The sequence below is a fragment of the Phytophthora cinnamomi genome, assembly GCF_018691715.1.
Source record: "Phytophthora cinnamomi strain GKB4 chromosome Unknown Contig42, whole genome shotgun sequence".
NCBI lineage: Eukaryota > Oomycota > Peronosporomycetes > Peronosporales > Peronosporaceae > Phytophthora > Phytophthora cinnamomi.
In genome coordinates this window covers 62550-75848 of record NW_027150975.1, presented here as the reverse complement: position 1 = coordinate 75848, position 13299 = coordinate 62550, and the positions used below count along the sequence as shown (strand labels likewise).

General features: G+C 55.8%; 5 protein-coding genes across 5 annotated transcripts; 3 read left to right on the top strand and 2 right to left on the bottom strand.

The window, feature by feature from the left end:
- Positions 1-91: 91 nt before the first annotated feature.
- On the top strand, positions 92-1159 carry IUM83_14150 (putative mannitol dehydrogenase; the record flags this gene model as incomplete). Its single annotated transcript, XM_067938875.1, has 1 exon — positions 92-1159. The coding sequence occupies one exon, from the start codon at positions 92-94 to the stop codon at positions 1157-1159; it is 1068 nt and encodes a 355-aa protein (XP_067791038.1).
- Positions 1160-2122: 963 nt separating this feature from the next.
- On the top strand, positions 2123-3193 carry IUM83_14149 (Mannitol dehydrogenase; the record flags this gene model as incomplete). Its single annotated transcript, XM_067938874.1, has 1 exon — positions 2123-3193. One exon carries the CDS (start codon positions 2123-2125, stop codon positions 3191-3193), a length of 1071 nt encoding a protein of 356 aa, XP_067791123.1.
- Positions 3194-8764: 5571 nt separating this feature from the next.
- Positions 8765-9305, bottom strand: IUM83_14148 (uncharacterized protein; the record flags this gene model as incomplete). The annotated part of the gene is made up of 2 exons (XM_067938873.1): positions 8765-8776; positions 8835-9305. 2 exons carry the CDS (start codon positions 9303-9305, stop codon positions 8765-8767), a joined length of 483 nt encoding a protein of 160 aa, XP_067791122.1.
- A 231-nt stretch (positions 9306-9536) lies between these two features.
- IUM83_14147 (voltage-gated potassium channel subunit beta) lies at positions 9537-10601 on the bottom strand (the record flags this gene model as incomplete). Its single annotated transcript, XM_067938872.1, has 1 exon — positions 9537-10601. The coding sequence occupies one exon, from the start codon at positions 10599-10601 to the stop codon at positions 9537-9539; it is 1065 nt and encodes a 354-aa protein (XP_067791129.1).
- A 1323-nt stretch (positions 10602-11924) lies between these two features.
- IUM83_14146 (pectin methylesterase) lies at positions 11925-12947 on the top strand (the record flags this gene model as incomplete). Its single annotated transcript, XM_067938871.1, has 1 exon — positions 11925-12947. The coding sequence occupies one exon, from the start codon at positions 11925-11927 to the stop codon at positions 12945-12947; it is 1023 nt and encodes a 340-aa protein (XP_067791128.1).
- Between the last annotated feature and the right edge of the window lie 352 nt (positions 12948-13299).

Below are 13299 nucleotides of genomic sequence, written 5' to 3'. Positions count from 1 at the left end.
CCCGCCGCAGCACGTTGTTCCCATTCCGCAATTTGCTCTCCAGCCAACAAGTCCAAGCAGCAACAACACCCACCACCAGACTCCGACTAAGATGTCCTCCGCCCCGAGAACCGTCCACGCCTACGCCTCCTTTGGCAAGGGAGAGGAGATCAAGCCCTGGAAGTACCAGTCGCGCGCGCTCGGCGCCGAGGACGTGGAGATCAAGATCTCGCACTGCGGCATCTGCGGCTCCGACCTGCACACAATCGACAGCGGCTGGGGCCAGACCATGTACCCGTGCGTGGTGGGCCACGAGATCGTCGGTGAGGTCACCCAGGCGGGCCCCGACGTCAAGGGCCTGCAGGTCGGTGACCGCGTGGGCGTCGGCGCGCTCGTGTCGGCGTGCCTGAACAAGGACCCGAAGGCGCCGTGCTCCGTGTGCGCCAGCGGCGACGACGCGTACTGCCCGCACCGCGTGTGGACGTACAGCGACAAGTACAAAAGCGACGGCGCCATCACCTACGGCGGCTACGCCGACTACGTGCGCGTGCCCCACGAGTTCGCGATCAAGATCCCAGACAACATTCCGTCGGACGTCGCCGCGCCTCTGATGTGCGCCGGCACGACGGTGTTCACGCCGTTCAAGGAGGCCGGCATCAAGGAGGGCGACCGCGTCGGCATCGTCGGCATCGGCGGCCTGGGCCACCTGGGCATCCAGTTCGCCAAGGCCATGGGCGCCGCCTCCGTGACGGCCTTCTCGCGCTCCAACAACAAGGAGGCGGAGGTGCGCGGCCTGGGCGCCGACGAGTTCGTCGTGTACACGGACGAGAAGCAGGCCAAGGAGGCCGCCGGATCGGTGGACATCCTGCTCATCACGGCTGACGCCAACAACATGCCGTACAGCACGTTCCTGACCTTCCTGGCCGTGCGCGGCACGTGCATCATGGTGGGTCTGCCAAACGACGACATCAAGTTCAACGCGTTCCACGTCGTGGGCAAGGGCGCCAAGTTCGTGGGCAGCAACGTCGGCAGCATCCAGGACATCAAGGACACGCTGGAGGTGGCGTCCAAGAAGAACGTGCGCCCCGTCATCCAGAAGCTGCCGATGGCCAAGGTGAACGAGGGCATCGACATGGTGCGCAATGGCACGGTGCGCTACCGCGTGGTGCTCGAGAACTAGGCGTCGCGCTCGCACACGACTACTGTAAGCTTAGATAGGGAGGGTTGCAGTCCGTAACGCGCTCTCACCGCAACAAATACAAATGCATGTAGCCAGCCATTCTACCTTGAACATTGATTAGCTCGGAGCAAATGAGGCCACCGACCAAATCAACTTGACAAGGTCGCTGGTCAAGACGCGAAAGCACTGCTATCACCGTCCGCGCGTCGCGTGCAACATAGCGCGGATACCTGCGTGTGCAACCGTGTCGATCCTCCGCCTTCAAGGCAAAGGCGGCCTTGATTGCTGGGCTATCAGGAGAGTTGGCCCATTGCCAATGACGATACAAGTACTGAAGTATCGAAGCGGCGAGCCAGCCGTGTGCAGCGCTCCTGGCAGGCATCGGCCCGCCGGGTCGGCTAAGCGTCGAGCTCAGATCGCCAGCACTGGGACACACCGCCGGGCGGTGTCGCCGCTGGCTGGCGTTCAACCTTACAGCAGCGTCGAGATGGGGTGGCACGCTGCCACCATTTTCGGCTCGAGTGTAAACATGCGGCATGCGTGATCCTGATCCGAGTTCGTCGCCGTTCGCGCCGCGTCTCTCGTCCGGCGTGGGCGCGTCAACCACCGGGAAGTTTACCTGCGATGCGTCCGGCGAAGGGTGTCCCAAAGCGCCGGCACGTGGTCTTTGTATGCCGCGTCCTCGTGTAAACCGGTGTGGTTACTCAAGCTGAAGCGGACGAGCGACGGGGCGTTGATGACACACTGCAACCATGACAACCAAACCCAAAGGCGGATCGATCGCCCGCCGCTATGCGACGGTGAGCCCAGCCACGCACGTGCCCTGCTGGCCGCAGGCTGCGGCACCAAAACACACCAGGCTTGCTCGATGCTGCTGTGGCCACACCAAGCTCATTTCCGATTTTGATCGACAGCAGACAAGTCGACCACCAACCGCCAGCACACCAAGTCAAACCGAACGCCATGTCGACCGCCCCGAGGACCATCCACGCGTACGCCACGTTCGCCAAGGGCGAGGACGCCAAGCCCTGGGAGTACCAGTCGCGCCCGCTGGGCCCCGAGGACGTGGAGATCAAGATCTCGCACTGCGGCATCTGCGGCTCCGACCTGCACACCATGGACAGCGGCTGGAGCCAAACCATGTACCCGTGCGTGGTGGGCCACGAGATCGTGGGCGAGGTGACGCTGGCCGGCGAGCAGGTCAAGGACCTCAAGGTGGGCGACCGCGTGGGCGTTGGCGCGCAGGTCTGGGCCTGCCTCAACAAGTTCCCCGAGGACCCGTGCAAGGAGTGCGCCAACGGCACGGACGCCTACTGCCGCCACCGCGTCGGCACGTACAACTCTAAGTACACCAAAACGGACGGAGCCATCACCTACGGCGGCTACGCCGACTACATCCGCGTCACGCACGAGTACGCCTTCAAGATCCCGGACAACATCCCGTCGGACGTGGCGGCACCGCTGCTGTGCGCCGGCACCACGGTATTCACGCCATTCAAGGAGGTGGGCATCAAGCCCGGCGACCGCGTCGGTATCGTCGGCATCGGCGGCCTCGGCCACCTGGGCATTCAGTTCGCCAAGGCCATGGGCGCCGCCGCCGTGGTGGCCTTCTCACGCTCGGCCAACAAGGAGCAGGAGATCCGCCGTCTCGGAGCCGACGAGTTCGTCGTGTACACAGACGAGAAGCAGGCGGCGGACGCAGCCAACTCAGTGGACATCCTGCTCATCACGGCTGACGCCAACAACATGCCGTACACGCTGTTCCTGAGTTTCCTGGCCGTGCACGGCACGGTCATCATGGTAGGGCTGCCGAACGACGAGATCAAGTTCAAGCCGTACCCGCTGGTGGGCAAGGGCGCCAACTTCAAGGGCAGCGCCATCGGCAGCATCCAGGACATCAAGGACATGCTGGAGGTGGCGTCCAAGAAGAACGTGCGCCCCGTGATCCAGAAGCTGCCGATGGCCAAGGTGAACGAGGGCATCCAGATGGTGCGCAACGGCACGGTGCGCTACCGCGTCGTGCTCGAGAACTAAGCGAGCGGGTGGCAGCTATTAATTAGCCTCAAACGAAATGTACAACAACACTTGAAAGCATCCAAACAAACAAGCAGAGTACCCGCGTTGCACTGACCTGTCTACAGTAGTTGACAACCATCTGCTAGTGTCGCTAAAGCCAGGAACCTCGCTTGCTGATACCGTCGTCGGCAGACATCGAAAATGCTTTCGGCTCTCCGGCGGGCGACGTCGTCGTCGGTGCTGCGTCCCCCCGTCAGTCGGGCCTCTCCCCCCTCGAGACTCAGTCTTCGGTGCCTCTCGCCACCCCCTTCATCAGTGCATCCTCTTCAGTGTCTACCACTGCAGTCGGGGGCTCGCTTCTTCGCTCAAACATCCCCGCGGCGGACGAGAGGTTCCCCCTATGTCATTGAACGGCTGAAGACCGTGAGGAACGACCCGAAAGAAGCTCGGGAGGTCTTCGCGGACATCCGCGAGGGCGGCGGCTACAACATGACAGACCGCGCGGCGTCCACGCTGCTGCGGTCCTTTTCCAAGCACAGATGGGTCGACGACTGCGTGGAGCTGCTGAGCTACTGCCAGCAACGAGGCGTGACGCCGGATGGACCGTCACGCAGCGTCGCTTTCAGTCTCTTGTGTGATGCACGCAAGTTTGGCTGGGCGATTAAGGTGTTTGAATCTTTGTTCGAGGAGAAGATCGAGCGGCCGGCGTGGCTGTACGGCCGAGCGATGCACGTTGCGGTCGAGTTGCATCGTCCTGAACTTCTGACCGACATCCTTAGACATCTCATGGGCGACGACGCAGTGGTCGAAGGGCACCAGGGAAAGAGTGCCGTGTATCGGACGCTAGGCGACGTGCGTGGCCGAGGCGCGAAGCTTTCCGAGTTGGCACTGCGGGCACTACTCGTCTATGCCGACCGAATGAAGCAGCCGAAGGTCGCGCTGGAGGCTCTGGCCATGATGAAGAACGACGGGTTCAAGCCCACAGCTGACGACTACAGCGCGGTGTTCGTCGCGTGCAATTTCAGTAAGGGATGGGGGGCTGTGGTAGAAACGTACGAGTCGATGCCAAAGAGCTTCCGCCCACAACTGAATGGTGCGGCTCAAGCAGCGGTGGTCATTGCACACTCCCAAAGCGAAAGTGACGAGGTGAAACAACGAGGACTGGACGTTTTTGGCAAGGATGAAGCCAAGTGGAACACATATTCGTGCAACGCGGCGCTGGATGCATTGCTACAGACCCGCCAGTTCGAGACCCTGTTCCTTCTCGCTAACAAGCTGAAGCAGAAGGGGAAAAGGTGGAGTTCGCGCACGTACCAAATCGTGGCACTGGGATATATTCGTAGTGGTTCCATCAAAAAAGCGCGAAAATTCATGCGCGCCAACTCCATGCACATGCAAAACGACAGCGCTGAATGTTATCGAGAACTCATCGAGTATTACACGACGAAGCGAAATACCACCGACGCCTGTCAAGTTTACAAGGAAATGATGCAGAATTGTCGGATGCTGTTGCACTCCGATTGGTGCAGCGCGCTTGAACTCGCGAGTCAAGAGCTCAACCCAACGATGTACAGGGAGTTTCGCAAGCAGATGTGGCTTCGCGATGTATCGCTTAACCCTCAAGCTCCGAAGTATTCGTTCTTGTCTGACGAAAGGCATCGTAACAACTGTGCTGTTCTTGCTCTTGGTGATCGTGACAATGCAGCGGTTGTTGCGCCACTTGAAGTTTCAGATGAATCGTTGGCACGGGAGATATTCGAAGGCATCGTGCAAGGTGGTGGCTCAGGACTGTCGAAAGAAGTGGCCTCTAAACTTCTTTCGACCATGGTTGCTCATAAAGGCAACACCGATTGTGTCACAATGCTGCGTTATTTTAGAAAGTATGGAGTATCTCTAGCAGTATCCACGCGGCTTGCTGCTTTTACGGTGCTGATAGACGGGCATTGGCTCAACGAGGCGCTGGATGTCGTTGACGATATACTCGAAGACGACCTGATCCTAGACCAAGAACTTTACACCAGAATGATTGCAGCAGCGGCGAAAGCAAGAAGGAATGGGCTTGTGGTCAAGCTGTTGCGTAAAATGAGACAAAATAGTCTAAAACCAATCGTTTCGGACCGTTGCAATGCAATGATAAAAAGCTGCGCTCTTGAGAAGGAATGGGATCTGGTACTAGATCTTCTGGCTATGATGAAAGGCGAAGGCGTGATACCAGCGGTTCATACTTTTCAGCTTGTGCTGGCCGGTTGTGCCGCGAACAACTCCTGGAACATAATAATCGAAGTGTACAATGGAATGCCGAATGACACGCAACTGCTGCTGAGCTCACAAGCAGTGGCATCAGTGTTGATGGCTCACTCTCGTTCGGAAAGTGAAGAACTGCAGCAGCGCACCCTTGAGGTCTGCAACAAATACAAGGAAGCGTACAAGGCGCGGGACACCAAATTTCCCTATGAAGACGCAATGGTGCCATTGCTGGAAGCGCGACAGTTTGCCAGTGTGATTGCTCTCGCCGACGAAGTGAAGGACAACTATTTCGATTGGTCCCCGACGATGTGTCGGCGTGCTGCTGTAGCTCACATGTGCTCTGGGTCCATGGATCGAGCGATACAACTATTACAAGACCACTGCGTGGAATTCACGCTCGAAGATTATGCGTTAGCGCTGAACTCGCTTTGTCGCGACAAGTGCTGGGAAGATGTGGCTAAAATATACGAGGCTATGCCTGAAAGTCTACAGTCTCAGTTGGGTGGCGAGACACTCTGCTCGGTGATCAAGGCGCATGCTAATAACGGGAGCGAAGACCGCGGACTAGAGATATTTGATACCCACGCAGCGAAATGGACCAATCCCGCGTGCATGGCAGCGCTGGAGGCCCTACTGCAAACGCATCAATATGACGCTCTACTCGCACTCGCCGATGAGATGAGGCGTCATAAAGTTGGGTGGGGTCCATTTACGTGCAAGATGGTGGCGCTGACCAATATTCACAACGGTTCCAGCAGGAAAGCGCGGAGGGTGCTGAAGAAGCATGCTGCCGAAATGGGAAACAAAAGCGTGGAATGTTATCGTGAACTCATCGAGCACTTCAAATTGCATCACAACGCAGTCGAGGCGAGTGCAGTAGCTGTGGAGATGATGCAGAACAATGCGCAGGTTGGAGTCGAAGACTGGCAAAGAGCGCTCGAACTCGCGATTCAGCTTCCGGATCTCACACCATACTGGACGTTGCGCGAGCTGCTGCGTCGCCACGGTGGAGCTGTTGTGCAAGAACTCCCATCGAGTCTTTTACTTCAGGAAATGCAACGTACTGATGTTCGTTAGTTGAGATCTTTACTCCTCGTAGCTGAAGATTATTTCGAGCTACGTGAAGTGGACGGTGGTATTTGCGACGATCACCAGAAAAAAGTACATACAACGTTTTTTTGTGCAAAATTTGCTGCGTTGTCCGGACTTGTGGCCACGATGTCTACTCAGGTTGATCTTTCCCATGAAGTTGTTGCCATTTGAGCAGCTCCGAGTACATCGCGCGGTCCGGCAGTTGCAACGCCAAATCAAGCGACGTACGCCAGTCCTCGGCTGTCACTTGCCTGTTGTTCCGGGCCATCAGCAAACTGAGCTTGCACGCCTCGAGGACTTCGCCACGAACCTCCGAGTAGTGACTAATGAGTTCTCGGTAGCATTCCACGCTGATGTTATTCAGAAGCATGGCATGCTGCGTTACAAGCTGAGCGGCTTTCGCCATGGCACCCGTGCGGATGTATGCCATCACCAAAGCTCGGTACATCATCGGAGTCCAAATCGGATATGTGGTACTTGAAGTATATCTAGCTTCGTCAGCGAGGTCGATTACAGCGGCATACTCCTTCGCTTCCAGCAAGGCTGACATAGCGGCTTCGTACGGGAATTTTGTGCCGGGCAATGTCCGCATCGCGAACGCTTCCTTTAGCGTTTTGAAGATTTCGAGGGTTCGCTGCTGAAGTTTTTCGTTTTCTGAACAAGAGTGTGCCGTCAACACGAATTTCAATGCTGTTATACTCACCAGAGATCGGCAGTCGGCCGGCATTCCATTATACACGTCGATGACCATGTTCCACAAACGGGCCGCGCCGCAACCAGATAGCAGGGAGTCGAAAATGCTTATTGCAGGAGGATCCAGCCCTTTGTTCTGCATCGCAGATAGGGTACTACATGCCAGCTCCAAATCCCGCGAGCCTAAACAAGTCTTTATAATTCTCAAGTAGTCCTTGCGAGCGAGTTTGATTTGATGCTCTTGCAGGTGGTGAAAGACTTCTGCCGCAGAAGTAGGATTTTCCAGCTTGATAGCGGCCTGAATAGCTTTCGGGTATGTCCATGCCCTCGGAGCGGAATCTTCACTCAAAAAAGTCTTGAATATGTGCCATGCTTGTTTGTGCTTCTTTGCTTCACTCAAAACACGGAAGGCAGCAAATCGAACAAACGGCTTGGGCAATACCCCTTGCTCTTCGAAATAGTCCCACATCTCCAAACATGTATCGGCATCGTTGTTGATGGCCACAGCGTTGAGGAGTGTGGAGGCCACAACGGTTGTCAAACCCACACCTCCAGCCCTTCGAATGTCACGGAAACGTTTAAGTGCTGTTGCAGCGTTCGAGGAGAGCTTTCCCCGATACAAATGTCCTGGGGCCGGCAAGAACAAATGCTCGGGTAGGTCATTCCCAAATGCTTCATTGCGAAGCCAAAAATGCTTGCGGATACTCCAGTACACTCGGTGGTCTGAAAGCTGAAGCGCAAGTTCAAGCGCATTGCTCAAGTCAGATAAATTCAGTTGCATCCTCTTCCGTGCCATTTCCAGGTAAAGCTGGCAGGCCTCTTCAATATCCCCATTCGTATTGGCGTAGCCATCAATAAGTTCGCGGTAGCACAATAGGGCGTCGCTGTTCGCTAAGCATTCCGCATTTTCATCATGTAGAAACTGCTTTGCCTTGTCGAGAGATCCGCTACGGATGTGAGCCAGCGTTATCGTTTTATAGATGGGTAAATCCCACTTCATCTTACGGTGTTGCATGTTGTGAGCAAGTGCTACCAACACGCCGAATTGCTGAGTGTGTAGCAGCCCTTCCAACGCCGCGGTGCACGCCAACTTGTTCCACTTTTCCTTGTGTTCTCCGAAAATGTCCAATCCACGCAACAGCAGCTCCTCGCTCTTACTCTGAGTGTGCGCCATCACGACATGCCCCAACGTAGTCCCATTTAGCTGCGAAAGTAGCGCCGCGGGCATAGTTTCGAACACTTTAATCACATCGTCCCATCGTTTGTCAGTTCCGCAAGCTACAAGCACTGACGAGTACTCCCCAATGGTAGGTTCAACGCCTTCGCTGTTGCGCATGAAACTAAACAGCTCCAGCGTCATAACGGGCTGGCGCGATTTCTCCGCAAAAATAACCAGAGTTCGCAGCGCAAACTCTGAAAGTTTCACGTCTCGATCACGCGCGTCTTTCACCATTTCAAAGACTTCGTCCCCATTAACTTCCATCCATTCCCCCTCCGCTCCATCCTTTGAGTACGTCAACACCTGACGGAAAATATCTTTCACGAGTTCCGATCGGTTCAACCTGGTCGCTGCATCCAATGCCCCCGCGAACACCCACGGCGCCAACTTCATCTTTGTGTCCCGCACCCGCTCGAATTCCGCCAGCGCGAGGTCGAACTGCTCGAAGAAGCACAAAAGACTGAAGCCAGACAAGTGTGCGAACTTTTGCAGTCGGATATTCTGCTCTTGACACAGACGCAGCAGCTCCGCGCACTCCCTGCGTTTGTGCTTGGCCAACGTGAAGACGAGCGTCGAAGCTTCGAACTTCGTCAGGCGCAGAGTCCCCGCCTGTTGAACTTCCCCAAATTTCGTGAGAGCGGCGGCCAGATCCATGGGCAACGGCTTGGTAATGTCCTTCCTGAAAACGATTGTGTCATCCCGCAACGTGTTCGAGGTTTGCTGCGAGAAAAACCGGAATTTCAGGTCCAGCGCCAATGATGAGGGCGCGAGAGTTGCCGGAAACGGAGACTTCACTTTGTGGGCGACGAGCGGAGGCCGGCGGATCGAGCCACGGAGCAGCGAGGACGTCGCCTGGAGACTGTGCCGGACGGACAGCATCTCGGTGCGATGAGAGCCCCACGTTTCGTGGACTGGGTCGAGTTTTGGGCGAAATTTACGCTTTGCGTAGTTTACAAAATTATACGTTTTGGATTAAAATTCGGAGACTTTACGGCTTTTGTGGAAACTTACAGTGTATTTTCGAGGAACATGGGTAAAACTGAGAAGAGAGCTGCACGCAGCAATGTACACGTTCCTGGCTCGGGTCAATGAGCACATCAGCAAGTCGCCCTACAAGTGGCGGCCGCTGGTGTGAGCGAATTGGTCGATTTTGGGCTCGGTCGGCACGAACTTGACTGCGGCATTAATCTTCGCCTTCACCTCGGGTGTGATCTTGCTCACCACGTCGAGCGCCTTCAAGTTCTCCTCGAGCTGAGAAGGGCGGCTCGCCCCCAGCAGAACAGTCGACACGTTCTCGTTGGAGACCGCCCACGCAATGGATATCTGCGCGAGCGACGTGCCCAGCTCTTTGGCGATCGGCATGAGTCTCTCCGCCATCTCGACACGTTCGGCGAAGCCCTCGGAAAATGGGCCCGTGGCGAACATGGACGTCGTGTACCGCGATCCTTCCGGCTTCCCGGCGCTGTACTTGCCCGTCAGCGTGCCGTAGGCCAGAGGTGACCACGTCGTGAGACCCAGCTTGTACTTCTTGTACAGGTCGACGTACTCCAACTCCACCTTGTTGCGCTCGAGGATGTTGTACTGCGACTGCTCCACGATGGTCCGGATCAGCCGGAGCCGGTCCGCGATCTCGCAGGCTTCACGGATGTCCGACGCCAGCCACTCGCTGGTGCCCCAGTAGAAGGCCCACCCTTGGTTGATCACGAAGTTCATGGCGCGCACAGTCTCCTCGATCGGGGTATAGGCGTCGAAGCGGTGGCAGAACACCACGTCGACGTAGTCGAGTTGCAGGCGACGCAGCGACGCCTTCAGTCCTTCCACGATGTGCTTGCGACTCACACCCTCGTCGTTCGGACCTCCCTGCATGACGCCCTTGGTTCCGGTGAAGAGCTTCGTGGAGATCACGAGGTCCTCGCGAGCCCAGACCCCTTCTTGGATGCCCTTCTTGATGGCGCCACCGAGCAACTCCTCGGCCTGACCGCTGCCGTACATCTCCGCGGTGTCGTAGAAGTTGACGCCGTGCTCGAAAGCGATCTTCATCATGTCATACCAGCCATCCACCGTGTACTTCTCGTTGTAGTCCACCCAAGACCCTAGCGACAGCTTGGAAACGAGTAGACCCGAGCTCCCCAGGAAGCGGTGCGCCATCGCCGTGGGGGAGGAGCTCGGGGACATGGTTGGGGCTTGGACGGGACTTGAGGAAGCTTGTGAGCGACGAAGCGAATTGGAGAATGAGGTCGAGCGGCCGGGGCGTAGCGGTGGAGTTCACGCGCTGTGGATCACTTAATCAAGCCATTGATCGCTTCATCAAGGTCGCTTCACGTTGAAGTGGCATGCGACAGTCGAAGTCAGTTTAGTCTCCTCGAGCCCAGGATTAAACATTACCGTAACCTTCCCGTCTCGAGATGCCAAGGATCAGTATATAGTGAAGAACGGGTGTCACAACGGCTGTGCTGATTCTCTGGTGCAATTGGGAGGCTCGTGTGTACGATGTGCATTCAGAGTCTGAGGTGACTGGCAGGCAGCCCCCAGCTCCGCCCTTGGCTCCCAGTAGATTGACCCCATCAGCTGATGACGCCTATTAGTATCTTTGCCTTGCCATGTTAGTATTTTGATCGAAGTATGGCGCGCACCTCGAGGCAAACGTGGAATGACTTCCAACTTCCTCGAGCTTAGGTAAGGGACAAGAAGTATCGATCCATACGAGTTGCATCGCGCGGGTCATGGGACCACCGCAACTAAACGCTAGAAAGCTGTCCGCATAAATAATAATCGTCTTTTACCTTTTCCCATGCTAGGAGGGGCATGCTCGCTCAAAAGGCAACGAACAAACAGCAACCCGATCACTACATGAAGCTGCGTATTGCCGCACGATTCGGTCACAGCCGAAAAACGTTAGCTTAGTGCACACCAGCGCCGGCTTTGCCTCCCCTATCGACTCGGGAAGCAACATGGTAAACATGACCAGCATCACGGTGATCCGAGGGCAATGAACAAACTCCAAGTACACACTGTGTTATTATAATAGTGTAGGCAGTAAAGAGGATAGTTTTGATAGCCAATATGACGAGGTCACAACCATATGTGACTCACCACGCATTTCATTGATGATCAAGCATGCGATGGTATTCTACGCTGTGTTGCTTTCAAAAGTATCTTGAAAGCAATGGCAGGCAGGCAAGGACTACAGCAGCTGACAGGATCGTGCCTTCCAAAAAACCACGTGAGGTATTGAAGTGTGTCTTTTAAAGTATTGGGGCACTAGTGGCGAGATAGCTACGCCACGCAACATTAGGTACTTGCATCGACACGGTCTGTGCGTGACCAAGAGACAAGCAGACGAACAGCAACATGAATGCTGCAATGCAAGCTACGTGTAATACCATGAAACCCACGCCACTGCAGCGGTACTTGGAGGGGCCTGCAGACAACTCACTTTCGGTTTTCCTCCTCGCCACTCAAACCTCCTCAATTAACTCGACAAGACCAAGACACAAGATGCGAGCGTTCGCACTACCAGTCCTCTTGCTCATGATGAGTGTTCTTGTCGCGGTCGAAGCCTCTTGCACTGGGTCCAACGCACGCACCCAGCCTCCAAGTGGTGCTATCGTCGTCGATGCCTCGGGGTCTTACAAGGGAAGTGTCAAGACGGTATCGCAGGGCGCGGCAAAACTGAGCAGCACGACGGCTCAGCAGACCCTCTTCATTTTCCCGGGAACCTACCGCGAGCAAGTACTCATCCCAGCGCTAAACGGCCCGCTGGTGGTGCAGGGCTACACGTGCAACACCATGTCATACTCCGCCAACCAAGTTTCAATCACCCACGCCATGGCCCAGAAGGATCTCGCCGCCAACGTTCAAAACCGCAACGACGTTATTAGCACGCTGCGCCTCAAGTCGAACAGCGGCGTGAAAATTTACAACATCAACGTCGCCAACACCGCGGGCAACGTTGGACAGGCAGTGGCTACCTACGTCGACGGCTCTGCCTACGGGTTCTATGCTTGTAAGTTTTCGGGATACCAGGATACAGTATGTGCCAACAAAGGCCGAGAGCTTTACGCCCGGTCGTACATTGGTGGTGCTATCGACTTCGTCTTTGGCGAGCAGGCCAAGGCGTGGTTTGAGTCCTGCGATATCGAGTCAGTTGGCACAGGGTGCATCACCGCCAACGGCAACGCGGGTAGTTCCAACCCGTCGGAGTATGTGTTCAACAATGCGCGCGTTTACGGATCTAGCAGTCAAACTGCGTTCCTCGGTCGCCCGTGGCGTCCTTATGCGCGCGTCGTCTGGCAGAACAGCCAACTTGGCAACGTTATTAACCCGAAGGGCTGGCAAGTCTGGGACAGCAGTTCCAGCACCAGCAACGTGTTCTTGAGGGAGTTCAACAACACCGGCCCCGGCGCGTCCACTTCCCAGCGAGTGAGCTTTAGTGGAAAGTTGAGTGGACCCGTGTCTATCGAGAGCATCCTTGGTTCGAGCTACAAATCCGAGTGGTGGGTTGACACCAACTTCCTGTGAGGGTTAGAAAAAAAAGTAAGTTTGTAGGCCGTATTGTATTGTTGGCGGTCATGTCAGTGATAACAAGTCAAATAGATGTTCGTGACCTTGGGGTCCTTTTACACAGCTTGTTGCACACAACAGAAACTCAATACTAATTTGCTGTTGACAGAGCTTCCGAGCTGCAACTCTGATAGTCAGTTGCGAATTCTTCACTAGCAAACCTCAGCTGCTGGTAGCCACTTACGACGCATACTGAAGTACAGGACAAAACGTAGTGCGTATCTGCCACCACCAAGCTGTCCTACACTTTCAAGTATCAATCGAAATTGAACTTGGCAAGCCAAATAACCGAAATGACTAGGAGATCGAA